This window comes from Opisthorchis viverrini, assembly GCF_000715545.1.
Source record: "Opisthorchis viverrini unplaced genomic scaffold opera_v5_68, whole genome shotgun sequence".
Lineage (NCBI taxonomy): Eukaryota > Metazoa > Platyhelminthes > Trematoda > Opisthorchiida > Opisthorchiidae > Opisthorchis > Opisthorchis viverrini.
The window spans coordinates 1,203,282-1,220,139 of record NW_008751724.1 but is presented as its reverse complement, the minus strand read 5'-3'; the positions used below and the strand labels follow the sequence as shown (position 1 = coordinate 1,220,139).

General features: G+C 45.0%; 1 protein-coding gene across 1 annotated transcript in view; it reads left to right on the top strand.

Moving 5' to 3' along the window:
* Positions 1-8,638, top strand: part of T265_04249 (hypothetical protein) — a gene marked incomplete at both ends in the record, with an annotated part of 15,796 nt that extends 7,158 nt beyond the window's left edge. The window contains one exon of the mRNA XM_009168942.1: positions 8,559-8,638. Within this exon, the coding sequence (XP_009167206.1) occupies positions 8,559-8,638 (80 nt within the window). The remainder of the gene's footprint in view (positions 1-8,558) is intronic.
* Positions 8,639-16,858: the final 8,220 nt, after the last annotated feature.

The following is a 16,858-nucleotide window of genomic DNA, read 5'->3' as shown; positions in this document are numbered from 1 at the left end:
GCGTCAAGCTAACACCTCTGTGGTTGCTACATTCACTGCGAGTACCCTTTTTGAAAATGGGTACCACTATCGATTCACCCCAGTTGTCTGGGACGGTCTCCTCCTCCCAGTTAAACCCAAATAGGCTAGAATGTTTTCCTATCGCTAGGTAACAATGATTTTGAAATACCAGGTAATGACAGCAGTAGCAGTACTTCCGTTCCCCTCGAATTAGTAACAAGTGTCTCCAGTTGTAATTTTATGAAGTGGTGCTTTCGTATCACTGTAATCAGACAGCTGAACCAACAAGGTCCATTTGAGTGGTTGCCACCTTCATGCGGACATCGCCAAGGTCGTTTTTATTCTTAAACCACACTAATGCTTTTCTCTCCAAGGCCTTCAACCAAAAGCGTAGACTGATGCTGTTAAACAGGAACTTGAATGTCCGGGTCAACAAGCTGTCTGCATCTCACGTTACCAAATTGAATGGATATCTGCGAATCTCGTACCTGAGATTCGTGACAACAAGAAAGCCGGCTCGTCCTTATACAGGATATCCGTCAGTATACGAACTACAAACCATGCAGTAGTACTAATCAAGGGTATGTTGATTTTAGTTCCAACAGGTTCGGTCACCAAAAAGTCGAGGAGCAGGGGAGCTACAGCAAAGTATTGGAGGCGATGACATAGATGTCACTATTGACTGATTTTGGTTCCCTGAGAAAACAGAAAACTCGGCAGCTACGCACTGAAGGCAATCACTTTGATGCAGGAGTACCACTGACCGCATGACTGTGTCAGTCATGTGGGCGAAATCGACTACGATGAGTTGAGTTCCGAAGTCCCCATCCGGAGAGAAGGTAGTTGTCATCCAGACTCAGTATACTGACTAGTGTATTCTCAGTTCATTGTCGGGTCGCAAACTATCCGCCTTCCGATCTTTTCCACTTCACACATGGCTGAACAAAAAGAGCTCCGCGGGGTAGGCAGACTTCTGTCAAGAAGCGTATATGTCCTAACCAGCGTAATTTATGAAGCGTTGGTAGCGCGTTTATCGCAGGATAGCTTCTTCCTGAAACCATCTGGTATACTCCTCATTACTAATCTGATGTCCCGACAAGACCCAGCCAATACTGTGGTCAAAACCGAGGGTTTCCGCATATCTTCTGCGCGTAGACAGCACGTTTCCAACTCGCATAGCATTATAGATCGCAGCGTCGTATGTCCTGTCCTTGAGAGATTTCAAGGTAAGAGGGTAACCCTTTTTGACACCAGTGGACGTGGCGAACCCAGGAGGAAACTTGATGTTTGCCCGTACGCGATTACAAGAGTTGATATATGGTGTCCTTATAGGGGATGAAAATTTAGAAAAGACACCTTTGCCTGCCCTTGATTGGGCTCCATTCCACCAGCACAGTAATTTCGTCCTACATCTTCAGTAGAATCGATAAATTCTCTATCAGGGCATTAACAGCTATTCTGTAAAGTGTGGAGTGCTTTGTTGTGTTGGAGATAAGATATATCGTGCTGGATCTTTCTGGCCACAGAGAGCCGGTGTGTTGAAGGACGTCAGCTGAAATGTTTTTTTTTAAAACCGCTCAGCCCACTACCACAACCGAATGAAATAGTTTCCCTGATGTCCAACTTCCTTTGGCCAGCTGACCGAATCACTTGAAACAGGATGACGATACTTCCTGAAACGAAAGCCCTCCTCATATCCTCCGCCCTTGTAGTTCACCAGCATTCCCTTTCACTCCTTAGTACTCTGATTATCCGGTGCTTGAGATATCCACCTGCGCCATCGTGGTCGCTACTTAGTGGTCCCCAATCAGATCTGCTGATATCGACGTAGTCCAGTGTTTACTGAAAGATGAGTTGAAGGATCTTAATTTGAGTGGAAAATCAATTAAAACCATAAAATGGCTGGATATACCTCAGCGTAATCTAGTACGTGACTTTACCTCTGTTTGCACCACAAATCACTCGGTCAGTCACTTGCACAGCGCACTTGATAGCGGATTTAAAGGTGCACACGTTTTCCCATTCAGAACCTAATAAACTGTTTAGATCTCTGGTCATTATAGGAAATATTTCACTGACATGTACAGTGCTCTTATCCCTCTCAATGTCATTCAAGGGCTTTCATTTCTGATGGCGGCCCTTACTTCAAATGTCGTCCACGAAGGACTGCAGATAACGTAGTCTCCACCACTTTTCCAGCACTCAGCTTCAGACATTTCAGTGATTAAGGAGATGAACAAACTTAACGGGAGGTCCGGGTTTCGAACCCAACTTGGGCATCTCGACTGCTCCTGTCTAGGGCTAACGGGAGGCCGGGTTTCGAACCCAACTTGGGCATCTCGACTGCTCCTGTCTAGGGCTGGGCAAACTGGTAGTATCTCAGCCCGAAAGGGTGTAGCAGCTGAACGAATTCAGTTTCATCCCTACATTGTCCCACAAACACTGCCATTTGTGAGACATCGGTGGTCGATAAATCGAAAACACCTCAAATAGTTTCCCGTTAAACAAAACGATGTTAGAAGCATTGATCGATTAAAAGAACCAAACGCGCTTTTGGAGCCAAGAGACTCTAAGACTATGGGTTACCTGCACATAGGGCGCCACTAACATCTAACGGAGTGAGGGGGTATGACCAATGCAACTTCTGCCCAGTCAAAATCTTGCTTAATGCTCGAGAATCAAGATTTCAAGTGCTGCTATAGGGAAACAAACATTCGATAGAGCTAGCCGCCTCGTTACAACACACGTCAAATTGGTACCGTTGTGTTTACTATATTCATTGAGAGTATTTTTTCAAGCTGGGTACAATTACCGACTCATCTCGGTTGACTTGGACATTTCCTCTTTCCCAGATGGACACAAATAAGTTGGGCACTACCCGGGAAATTCATTGCCGTATTCGAACGGAGCGTGCAAGGTCGCTGAGACTAGCGACATGGAGTGTTGGGTAGGGCTATATGCCCAAACGCTTTCAAGGCTGGAAGTTCAATAATCACAGTCCATTTTTCTACCGAGAAAACCTGGATGACGAATGGCAGGTACCGAAATCATCGTTCGAATCCTCGTACCCAGCGATCCGGGAACGTGTCGAGCAAATCAAACGTAACAACCTACGGACACTTGCAGCACTTGGGTTTTTTTCCATTTCTTCGATTTTCTAAATCCACCAAGTTTCCCTGTCTTCGGGAACACTCAGTCGGATGAGTCGAGTTTGATTGTGGCTGCGTCACGAGGAAATCAATCGCCAGTAAAGCTGAGATTCTGTAGGAGTTTCAATGCTTGGAAGAGGCCAGCTGGGTTGTACCGCACTTTTAAATTCGGTCATTAAACACAACATTCCCTTTCTCTTCCCGGCAATCGGAATAATTAACAGTCAGGCATTAGGAGTTAGTTTAGCTAGGTTTGTTTGACATCTGGATTTATGGGCTTCTCAGAGGCCAAGTGAGGTGCGTTAATTTCAAGCAAACATGAAGCGCGCAATAAAAAGCAACAACGGATAAGTGCATGACCGATATTCCAGAGGGAGCGATAGGCGGTGATCGAACCTCTTCACGGGTAACTGACAGCAACGTGGTTTGTTTGGGATTAGAGCTGGTTCATCGGTGGGCAGAAGTTGGAAGCGCAACCAGAAGCGAGCGGAAATTGTGGAGACGCAAGCCCAACCGTAATTGGGTCTTGAATCCTCGTTTCAGACGACATCGCACATAAGCAGTGAGTGAATTCAGCGTACATGCAAGAGCAGTCTGTTATTTCAGAATGCGAATGTTACAGGCTCCCAGATGACCTGGGTGCCAGAGGTTGAAGAGTAATTTCGAAGTGTTTGCGGCCCAGTCAATGTACATGTTGAAGTCAGCGGTGAACGGATGTCAGTTCTAAGGGACAGACCTACAGGAATGTACTAGAAACGGGACGAGGCGGAGAGAAGAATGAATATGTGAAGGAGACAGAAGAGGGGTCCCAGTGCTGGGAGTACTCACAATGACGTGGGGATTGGGGAGGAGTGCATGAAAGAGTGACATGTTATCGATTGTATGTAGCACCGCAACGAGGCTATTTTTAGACTTCGACCACCACTCCGCAACTTAAATGTTTCACGCTGTTACGTTGACAAGCAATTCAGCTTGAATGTTGCTTCTTCTGTCGGGTATAGCGAGTAGTCCCCTAGTTCGCTCCATCATAGTGTACCGGACTTCTGTGCCCTATTCCACTTCATTGAATTCGGATAAGAATTGGTGATATAGGGATGCTTCGAACTACTTCAATGACTGACTAATCCGGTCGCTCACCACAGTTCAGCTTCAAGGCATCTGCTAGACTGTCCGTAGTTGGCCACCTCAGGCTACACCACAGGATACGTCGCATCGGGTAGGCGAGGGTCGAGCTACAGAAGGCAAGACGCTTTTGCATAATCACCGACGTCTAACGCAACTTCCGTAATTGTTGTCGTGTTGTTCCAATAGCGACTTAGGTTGAGCCTGGCAAAATGAGCTGTTACCAAGGGGTGAGCGGGAGTTTGGCGCATTCGACAGATTCCCCACTCAACATGGGTTGAAGAGCGAGTGGTGCGTTCTGCGAGCCAATCCTTCTTTTGACCTGGCATAATTCCTAGGTGGCTAGTGGGGGCGTCATAAATCAAACCTGCAATACGCTTTCACTATGTATTGGTGTCGTCGAGAACCACAGGATCTGCTTCCAGATTTTCGCGAATATCATCAGATAACGTCCCTTATCCGGGGAGTGGGGAATGGGGATCTAACAAGTGTTCAGACAAGTTGTGTTACGAGTATTATCATAAACGCATTTATTAGAACGGTAAAATGTTCTCTACACTCAACAAATTATAAAGATGATAAAACTTGCGTAGGAGAAAAATCAGTGACCTCGTGTATGCCTGTAGTATACGGTGTCTGTCAATATGGTTGATTTATATGTAAGTATTGGTGATGTACAACCTCGCTTACTGGGCTAATGAGCTTTATTTCTGTTTTCCATCCACAGAAATTGTCATGAACACCTGCCTTCGGAGAATCACTGTCCCCTGATGCTTCCATAGCGTGCATATTACAATGCCTGTGATCCAGTTGTCATTCATTTTGTACAGACTGGGAAACTAAGCGAATATCTTCAGAAACGTTTGACAACAAAAACGAGTCGAGCCGTGTTTCGATTGTTCCGTTGTAGTAGACCTACCAATTGTATGTGGTAAGTTACTCCAGGCAGGCAAGACTGCGTGGGAAACTATAGTCATGTGCCACGTTAGGTTTGAATTAAAAGGATGGCTTCCTTGTAATGGTGTTCTCTTCTACATGAAACAGGAAACGAACATAAGGGGAGTGTCCAAGGCATGAATATCATTTAATCGATAAATTTATAAGTTACAAACCGTGCAACATAGGCATACTGATTTCGATCATTGGAAAGTGGAAAAGTGAGTCATACAGCCAAGCTCCGAGGGCAATGGCATGTTCCGTTAGTTCGGGAACTGATGGGTGGCTACACATTGAAGGCGATAGCCTTGATGCAGTAGCGCCACTGACTGCGCGATTGGGCCATGGCTGCCAGCGTCATTAGCCATAGATGAGTTGAGTTGCGGGGTGCCCATTCAGGGACGCGGCATATGTCAATCCGAATGTGTTCTTGTAGATTTCCCAACCCGGAGTTTGCTTTGCGTCTAAGACGGCTGCACAAGTGCCCGTGAAAAATCCCTTACAGTCATCACAATGCCTGGATCCAGACGACCTGACCGGCCATCATCATCATCATCATCATCATCATCAAAAAGTAACTTTTTGCTGCAACTGACCATATCATGTTTGAGGTTAAGGAGGCGTAACGTCTTGAAACCTCAAATCAAAGGACTTGTCCGCCCTTGCTAACATGGCTTTCTGTCCACAGTAGAAAAGCTTGAAAAAAACGAAGCCCACGCGGATTGAACGCATATGTGGGAACCAGCCACAGACCAAAAACGGCGTCCTTATTGGTTGAAACACGGGCCCTTCGGAAACGTTCTTAAACTCAGGGTTTCTCGCCCCATTATGAAGACCCCAACTCCACCTAATAGAGGCTTCTGTGACACATTTATAAGGAAAACTACAGAGATCTTCCGTTGTCTTGCGTACTGAGTGTCCGAAGCGAATGCGCCTTTCGGTATAAAGCAGATTCGGGACACCAATGAATTTCACGAATTTACGGATCAGGTTTTTCTCGGTGTTCAACAGCTTCCATTCGCCTGAAAGGCACAAGAAGAAGAAGGGTTTGTCAGTGTTCTTCGAGTTCACAGCCCTGGGTATTAATCCTACCAGCGCGAGGCCAAACAGCGGAGTTAGAGTGAGAAATAGACCGGAGCTCAGTATCCGCACAATGGAGTTGAAATTTCAAAAGCGACGACGTGTCCCTTTGGACGAAATGAGATGGGCAATTGGGCTGAGAGTGCGATTTCAGTCTTTTGAGCCCCATCGCGGCATCTCGGTGTATCATAAATGCTTGGAACTTATTCCACCAGAGGTATGATTGGCCCAGTGAACAATGAAATTCGTTTAGCGGGAAAAGTATGGAAGTAAATTGGGATGAATTTTTGCTTGAACAAATACGCTACAAAATGTAATATTTTGGCGTAAGGGTTTCATTCCACTTGGAAGGTTTTGCAGCTAAAAGTATTGTGCGGCTAATGGGTCACCAAGAGATCAGGGCCGGAAGTAAAAATCAAACACCTGAACCGATTTTCGGACAAAATGGTTACCCTAATTGACCACACTCTAAACCAGCTCTATTAGCATAGGTGATAAAGTCTTCATTCTAGCCTTCCAATAAAATTAAAAGTTGACAGTGAAAATTTAAAACAGCACACCCACCGCGGATTCCGGACCCGATTAGAGTGTTTCGTCAAAACTCAACCCACTCGCATTCTCCGGTGAAATGAACTGAGAATGGCTCGTTTAGTATTTTTCTTTATCCGGCTGATCTACGTCGCTCCTTCCATGAAATGTGGGGTTTTCTGGTCGGAAAAGACCGCAAAGCACAGAAACGCAAGTTTTGGCAACGAAGGCTTTTTGGCGACCAGATCATTGTGCCTGGAGCTAAGGCATATCCGTCATCATCCGATGGCATACTAAATTATCAACTCGTTTTCAAACTCATATTTTGTCCACGGTGCTGATGATAGCCAAAGAAGTGAACGCAGATGAACTAGAGGCAGTGTGGGGCATAACCGATTTGCTTCTACAGGTGCTATGCCTGCTTGCCAGCCGACAATCTCTTGACGCTAAGAAAGCGGCCAACCGGGGGATGAGGTGCACGCACATGTGAAGGGCGCGTGCCCGGCTGCATTTCAGAAGACGTCGTGCCGGCAATTGCCAGGCTCAAATTGAATTTACTGACCGTCGCCTTTGAATACTGAATTAAGAAGCGTCCACCTCACTCGGCTCTCAGAACAGCCTAAATATTTCACTGAATTGGTCACGTACCAGATACTTCTCAAGAGTCAACAACCTGTAATATCTAGGTATTCCATGCATACTAAGCTCCTGCATACTCCGCACCCGCCCGGTGAAATCGCGCTAAAAATTTTCCGCAGATACTGAGTCATTTTCATTAACGTTTCCGAGCATGGTGGGAGATAGTAAAAACTATCCTGGCTGTGGCGTTAAAGGGCAGAAATAAGGCCCCGGAATTCCGAGAAGCGCAGTCATGCCTGAGTAAAAGTGTGCAACATTCGCATTCGATACAGCAGGGACACTACACCAGATCCAAAATCACTAGCGATAAGATTACGGGGTCTCGAAATTAGTGCACTTTAGGTAGTATACAATCAGTTCTCAGTTGGCCAAATATTCACAACCTATTCGCTGGATGCATGATTCCACCAGCGGCTTCTCGTACTGGTGACGTACCTGTAAGTCCCGTCTCAATGGGATCCAATATTTGACTGTCACCTCTGTGACAAAACTTTGTGGTGCTAGCCTCAAACGGTCATGAGCCCTTCTGAACCAGGCGATCTAAACAGTTGATTGTAACTTTCGGAAGCTACTTCCATTGGTTCGCTGAAAATACTGTAAGATCTCTGAGGCTGATGAACGGAACGGTTGCCTCTCGTTGGCTGCTCTGATGTGTGGTAAGTTTCAAGCTTTGTTAAAGAAGGCTCATGCAGTCCTGGTGGACGTTCAGGTGGAATAATTGAGTATAAATCTTCACTCTCCCGATTCCCTGTGCCTATTTTAAGGAATCTAGCTTTCGTGAAAATTGTGGGCCGCAGCCAGGGTGCAAAGGCAGTCTCGCAGAAGCTTGCATCAATCCCCAGTTGCACATCCAAATCCCCTTCGGAGCAAAGTTTCATCGAATGAATCATTTGCCCAAGGTTGTAGTGTTTGTCGTTATTTACTTAATGCCCTGAAATACCCCAGTGTCACTGTTATATTAAGATTTGTTTAAGCTTATGTAAGGTCTGCTTTATTCCTGGAATTCATTTTTTAGTGGCTGACGTAGCTCACCTTGATCTAAGTTTAATGAAGACGAAAACATGCGTGTAAAAGTCATTTTCTCCGCGTTTTCCTTTTTATTAGATATGCATTGTGACCGCCGACTGGTACTAATGACCGTTGTTGTGCAACTGGTTGCGTACATATCGCATCAGCTGATGTAATGGGGAACCTTGGTTTCTGTGTGGTGGTGCCCTTCAGGCTTGCCCCAAAAGTTATTCCGCGGACGACCAATTTGTTTTTGGTGGTCCAGTCCGTCCAGAAAACACAAAGGCGCGCTTTCTAACTAATCAGAAAAAGAAAGGCTCCCTACAAAGTTTATTCCGAAAGCGTGTTCCTCCATACTTTCGGCTCCAAGGAGCAGCTGATCGAGAACCGTGCTTTAATGGTTTAATACCAGGACTAACTCTGTAGAGAGAGTAACTAGAAAGCGACTACGAACATTTCGTGTGACTTACGCAAGATTCATTAGCTCAAGACCGTTCGTCTTACGAAGAAACCTCATGCATTTCATGTGGGTCCCATATTTCTTAAGGCCTCACGGCCAGTAGGCACCAAGCTGCAAGAAAACATGCAATGCGAATCAGCCGTTGAAGCTGGTGTTGTGTGAACAAGCTTATAACAGACAGTCAGTACATAAGTGCTCCTTTCACAGGGTGCCGCTCAAGGTCTGTCAGCCAAATGCCTCTCATTTCAGGACATCAATAGGCCACTACAAACCAGGAAGGTGAAACAGCTCCCGGCAGGATATGTATACTGATCAAAACGACCAGTAAAATGAAACCTTCAGTGCCATGCAATTTGGACCTTCGACTTTTCCCGGTGGAGTTGGATGGGCGTGAACATTGTGATATTGGGGACCCCTGGCCGCCTGTTGGTCGTGTGTTTCAGGAAGTTCCGTTTAGCTGTCCACTATGACCGAGACAGGTCCGATTTGATTAGTTGATGAGTCACCATAGATCACCAATCGTGTGTTTTAACTAGGTTTGTTCAGCTGTCCGCTATAATAACCGACAGAATTGTCCCGACAGGTTTTTGCCAGTAACAATGGAGAACTCGGCTGTACCTTGTCACCAAACTTGATGTAAGCGAACAGGTCACCCACATATGCAAGCCTTAAGTTCTTTCAGTTTCCCAGGATTCATACAAAAATAATAATAAATCTTTCTCTATGATAATGCGAACTAAAAATTATTGAGGCCGCATAGCGCTTAAATCAATATTCGTCCCGTACAGCAGATATAAATAGCGAGACTCATTCACAGGGACAGCACTTCCGCATATTCTGCGTCAACGAGTGGAATGTGGATTTTAGGAAGCTTATTAAATTACTTCAGCTTCAGATATATAGGAAACCTGCATCTGTTGTAAGCGATTCTGATATCACCGCAAGTCGCGATATCTCATTACATTAGGCACCGTTTTTGCAGCCGATGTCGATTGATGACCTTGAACAGTGGCTCGCTCAAATACATAACGCATGCAAATGAATTTCAGAACGATTCCCTGGACAGATGTTCTTTTCTATAAAGTAATAACCTTGCGAATATTGTAGTTTTTAGGCCTCAAAATTTACTTCTGAGCCCTTGCTTCTATTCGCCATCGGCATTTGGTAGAGTCCGTTGTTTAGGCAAAGGGCAATATACCCAGCTGGTGATATTAAAAAGGGTTTGACGAGGCTAATGTTCCCTTTTACCAATCCGTTTGTCCCACGCTGATACGCCTGCCCCTAGCCCGTATGATCAGTGGTTCAGGACTTTGTAAAATGTTGGTGGCACACTTTCTCCACTGTGCCCACCTGACGTGTAACCGTTTGTACCCCTTTATTGTGTGCCATTGTTGATGTTGAATTATGGTGGAAAGAAATGGCGTAAGAACGCCACACTGCCGTTATGCCGAAATTCGTCTGAAAACTAGCCGTTTCTTAAGTTCAAAGGATTCGATACCTTATTTCTGACGTAAATAACTCCTCTCACTCCAGTGGCCTGAAACAAGCGGGAAAACTCGTAAGATTCCCCCCAACAATATTTTAATCCTCTGAATTCATCTATTCTGCAGAAACCCAAAGCTACTATTTAACATGGAATATTGGCGAGTATTCGGGGTACGGTGCCCTTACCTCAGTTTATAACCGGAACTACTGGGCCAGTACGTATGCACGCCACCGAATGTGATGCCTTCGCTATGCATGACAGCCTAATCAAACAACCAAATACGTCCCCTTATCACCATTCCTATCTATGTTGTATCTGTGCCTGCACCAGATCTGGATATTTTAAAACCGCTGCTGTTGGATGACCCCATTTCACTTATCTGATTCACCAGGTCTACTGTCATCAGTAGTAATTTCGATTCTCGTCTACTGTAATCCACTTTCACAAAACGGTGACCCTGACAAGACAAAGGTGTAATCAGGTCAACCTAGTGTAGTTACTGATTGTATGTGTCGACATGTCTTACTGTTATAAACTTCGCCTACAAACATCCTGTTGATCACTTTTACAATCGGCCAAAAGAGGTCGGATTTAGCTTTCCTGCTTTTTGATTTAAGACAGGCATATAAAAATGATATCTAGCCTGATTATCAGTTTCACGAGCTTCCGTTTTTGTTTGCATTTTATTGAGGACAGAGCGGAGGTATTTACGACGTATAATTATTACAACGTATAAGCCACCACCACGATTGAATGCAGGGCTATGAGTGCTGAGATATTACTAGTACGGAGGTGAGGGGCTCGTGCGAGTGGACTTTCATCTCAACTGTGTCTTAGAAGACGAAGTGACAACGGGAGGGATGTGTTTTTTGGCATAGACCGTCATCTAGGTTGCTGTGGTCGCACAATTCAGTGCTAAATACAGCTTGAACTTGAATGTTGACTTGAACGCTTCCAACAATTTTAGGTTGCTGACCAAGTGTTCAAACTGCCTGTGAAGCCTTAAACGGTAACAGGCGTAGCTTTGGGGAAGCCGATGGATTATATCTCACTCAGGTGGGTTGTGTTTGGTTGGCCGCCGACGGCCAATAAGGAACCGAACCACGCTCTACATATTTTCAGATTGCGCTTACTGTAGAGAAAGAAAAGGCCTCTGGGTACCGAAGATAGCTGCAGACAGGCGGCCGCATGGATTGGTGCAAGACGCCATATGTCAGCCGATGTGTTTATCGTCTGAGAACTTTTGGAAGTTTGCACCAGAAACTGATCATTTTAAACGTGATTTTCGCATGTACTGCTAAAATTCTAAGCCTCGGGGGTACGTCGAAAATTTTTCTGAAACCGTAGTTTGAAGGAACTAGTCTTCAACGCAGCGTTTTTTGGCATTTCATGATATTTGTTCGGACTATTAAAATCTACACATGAAGCCGGCAGGTTTTTTTTTAAACGAGTTGGAGGCTAACTAGGGGCTTGTAAATCATATCTGAGTGGCTGCCATTGGATCCATATTTAGCGTCTCTGAAAGCTGTGGGGAATTTTGTGGAAGATACTGGTTTCTTCAAGTAATTTTCTCTGTGTTGGATTTATAAATAATCTAAAAACAACAAAAAATAATTACGTCCTCCTTGTCCGCGCAAACTCAAAATAGAGCAGGTGTTCGCTACTTGTACATGAAAAAGTATTCCAACGTTGTGGCAAATGTCCTGACCAAACCAAGGGAATCGTCACAGCTAGAAAAGGTTTGCTTTTACGCTGGTCAGCGCGCACTATGTTTGGCGCAAGGGGAGCTATAACCTCCAATGTTAGAACGAACAACCAACAACGTCGTTGGATGAATTGATGGGTGTATATGCAGAACAAGCAGGCAGCAGATGCGGCAAGCAAGATGCATCAAGAATATCCTTGGATCGGTTGGAGGATCCAGGGTGTTTCTTATATCCAGACGGGGCGAAGAAAAGATCCTGTCTACCTTGATAACTCAAAATCGGATTGTCAAACAGTGTGTTATTAAGCACTACAGCTTGAGTAAGACAGCAGCTTAAAATAACGGGCATCCAAAAGTGGCCGCAGTTGTGAAACGTTTCAGTGAGGCCACAATGCCCGATTTCAAAAACGGCAATCGGTACACCGGTGTGGATAATGGGTACGCGGTAAATGCTATGGTTGCAGCAAGCGTCTCGCCAAAGCCAAAAAATTCGTCACAGCCAGTAATTTTTTTCGAGAAATGCACTCATTTGCAACTCAATTTGGTTTTCACGACAGACTCAACTGAATCTCTCGTTTATGATATTCTACAACTAAATGTGCTACACACAGGCCACGTCATGATTCAGCTGACACGATATCCGAGATGTCGCAGTATATTTTCTGTATAATTTCCAAGTTTGTTTCGAGTGGAACATAAGGTTGGCGGAAACTCGGGGAGTGCGCCTACCTGATGAGCCCCAAGAAAGGCGAAACCGGTCGTGGGCTGTCGAAGAGTTTTCAGCAACCTTGTGAGTAGTTTCCTTTATGAAAATATACTGCGATACCTCGAATATCGCGCCAACTGAATTATGAGGCGGCCTCGGTGCAGCACATTCAGCTAGAGGACATCCTAAACAAGAGATTCAATTGAGCCTCCCGTGAAAACCAAAGTGATTTGCAAGTGAGTGTATTTCTCGAAAACAGTGCAATTTGGGCTCTAGTAGATCATCAGGTTGACGGAAACTTGGGCCTGCGCCCACCTGATGAGCCCGAAGTGGAAGAGCGAAACCGGTCGTGGGCCGTCGAGGAGTTTTCAGCAACCTTGTGAGTAGTTTCTCTAATAGTAAGTTTTTTGTTTACTGTTGTGATAGCATACGTTAGATCTGGTTTAGGGCAGGCTTGACTTTACCGACATACCGTGCCACCACCAGTGCCGTTGGGTGAAATATTGAATTTGTGAGCGGAACAAGCAGAGGCAATTCAGGACAGCCACTGCTCTCAAGTCCTTGCACAAATAAAATGGGCTGGGCAGGTCCTGTAGGTAACGCTCTTGTCCTGTGCCTGATGTGTGAGTCATGATTGCGCCAACGCTTACCGCGCCTTAAGGAGCATTCAGGATTGTTTGTTTTTTCTTCGGTTCTTGGTTTTTAGATGCGTGTTTCCATATCAAAATTTTTACTAAAGTTGAGTTTCAGCTCATCTGACTGAAACTATTAGTGGCATGAATTGAATTCGAATGTTTCTATCTATATCATATTCTCCTGTTACCCTTTCGCGTTCGTCGCTTGAATTCACTTTTTATATTCGTGACCATGCTCTTCAAAAATAATTGGTAAACTGATAAAATTATATCAGAAATATAATGAACTACGGGCAAGCCATCTGACTGGGTATGGTAGTCGCGGTACCCTCATCGTGACGCCGTACTTCGGTTCGCGGATAGCCCCGTACAAAAATATCTTGGATGAGCCGTTTATGGTTATTATTGTAGCTAGGATAGTCTTGGGTCTATCGCGGGTTCGTGGTGGTTTATTGCTGCCCATCAAGCGAGCTAATAGGACAGTCATGCCTATAATTGGGACGCAAAATAGGATAAATGTCCAAAGGGCTTGCTAGAAAGCACTCTGATGTGAGTTAGAATGCCTCCCGAAATAATAGACAGCCAAAAGTCATCACAATTCCTAACTGCTTCAATGGCATGACAATTCCCGGTTTAAAAGTGATGATCGATATTCAGGTATGCGATCGACGCGAACTGGAGTCAGTATATGTGATGGATTATGAGCTACAAGCATTGACTAGATTGCACGCAATCAATATAGCTGAGAGCTCGCAGAGAAAGAGAGATCAGAGATATCTGGTGTTTTTGAGTGTTTGTATGATGAGCTGTCTTCAGAATGAAACTGTCACAGTTGAAAAAAGGCGTGGAACCTTGCGAAACCAGTTGCGTCTGAGGCATCACATCATGTGTATTTGGTGAGTCTATGTTGGCACTTCTTGCTCTTTTATCAATGATGATGATAATTATGTTGTCATTTGGTGTGTGCTTTGTACCTACAGTGTCACGTTATCATGATTATGCTTATTTCAACAGGTGGATGGCGTACCCTCAGGCATGATCAGAAGATTATAGTCAGAATAAAACGTGAGTTTGTTTGCTAGTTGCATGTAATATAACAAGTGGGGATTGGGTAAAGTCAAGAGAGGGAAGTGCGTTGTTGCGGGTGTGCTATCAAACTGGACATAGCAGTGTCGTGCCGTCATTGCACTGAAACACTTCGGTTTCGGGACAGCCCCAAAACGGACATCATTTTTGAGACGATTTGGCTTGTATGTGCAGTTCTGTGAGGAAGGCGTCATTTTTGGTTGACCGAGGAAATCCTCAGACGTTGAACAAAGCTTATGTGGGATTGCAGGTATTTTTTGATCCGGTTGGGACGGTAGTGTGGTGCAGTGTTTTACATATATTCGGTGTTGTATCAATTCTGATTGTAGTGTGACAGATGGGGTCAATGAACGAACCTGCAATGCTCGGGTCGCGTTTGCTAATTTGAAGCACCTATGGCGTCAAGGCGGATATCGGTGAATATCAAGGAACGTGTAAATCAGTCTGCATTACGGACTTTTCTCTTGTATGGCTCAGACCTCGCCTTTTTGGAAAGCGGAAACAAGGTGTTTCATGTGGTTGTCAACTGTTGTCTCGAATCCATAGCTCCTGTTAATCGGTGTCGGCAAATCCGTAAGGCGACAGTTACAGCGATTTTCCAGTTGTGCACTGGGGATTTCCACTGAAGAATGCGTCCTTATAGTCACCGGCTAAATCATCTTCATTATCTAAGACGGTTGGATTGCATCAGCTCTGGCCATCTTACAAGCTCGTTTATACGGATATAGCCGAAATGTTTGCCAGTGCAGTTGAGTAGGTGATGATTGATTGACACCAGGCACCCGCCCACTCACTAGACCTTTGCTTCGGCTGCATTCATGGGTGCACAATTGAGGACGCGTGTGGATCTTGGACCTTAGAGCCCAAGTCTGCATCACTTGGTCCTCCGACTGACAAGTAAACACCTCTCTTTAGTATTAACTTCACCGCGCCCAATAACTCATATGATAACCGTATCCCGCTATCGAATCATCAATGTACACAAGGCTTCCTCGTTATCGCTAACTGGACTGATTGAGCAAATAGTGAGTTCACACTTATGAGAGTGAGTCTCCAGGTTCGGCGCGGACACCGACCGGTAATTGTGGACAAGGGAATTTCTCACGCACTTGGTGATGTAGCCACTACAACTTTGTTTAACTGTGTTTTAAACGATGTCGTGGAAGATGTGTACGAGTCGTAATTGATTACATATTTTTTCCAGAAACCCTTTCAAGTGAAAAACTGAGAACCGGATTGACCACACATTATGTTTGTACCGATGCAACCACTAAAGGCAAATATGATTTTTAACAGCCTGGTGTTTACTATAGGTAGCAGGTAGGTACGACAGTGAAGACCGGTGTTGAACACTGATGTCATGCTCTCGATAATGATGATACAGGTAGCAGACATAAGCGAGAGCGCTCACAGTTGTGGTATGACGGTCCATCTTTGATAGTTTAATTGGGACACTGCCCATAGCTGAGGCCTAATAATCAGCGTCGCATATAGACACTGGCATAGTCGTTTCAAAATGTAGTCAAGGTAGGTGATATTGTGCACAGTTGTGAGTATGAGATCAGTCGTTCACCATTAGATTAGTTATGTATGCAGAAGGACACGGACTCAGCAGGCACGATCAATATGTGACTTCGACTACAGTTGTGAGTATAACAGGCTGTCAGGTGAGGTTATCGCGCATACCTTAGGCCTTATTTTTATCGGTCAGCATATATATTGGACTGACGAATTGGGCTGCTGCGCATAGGTGGGGCCCCTAAATCAGCGTCGCACATAGACACGGACCCAGCAGCTACGATGAGTAGTCCATGTGCGAGACAATGTCTACCGTCACCGCATTATAGTGGTCACCACATATAGAACGTCATAGTCATAATAGGACTGACGCCCGCAGGTATCTCGTGACGTCGTATTATCTGCAAACTAGTCATGCATATCTGGGGAAGAGAATCATCCACAGATGGATCTCGCACTGTCACTGCACAGTTCATACGGTTGACTAACTTTACTGCACTGAGTGGACTATGAAACCTATGAGGAAACTGTGCTGTGAACAGGTTTGCCGAACAAAATCATCCCATTTGTTAAATCTGAGGAGCATATTTTTTCCAGAAACCCATTCAAGTGAAAAACTGAGAACCGGATTGACCACACATTATGTTTGTACCGATGCAACCACTAAAGGCAAATATGATTTTTAACAGCCTGGTGTTTACTATAGGTAGCAGGTAGGTACGACAGTGAAGACCGGTGTTGAACACTGATGTCATGCTCTCGATAATGATGATACAGGTAGCAGACATAAGCGAGAGCGC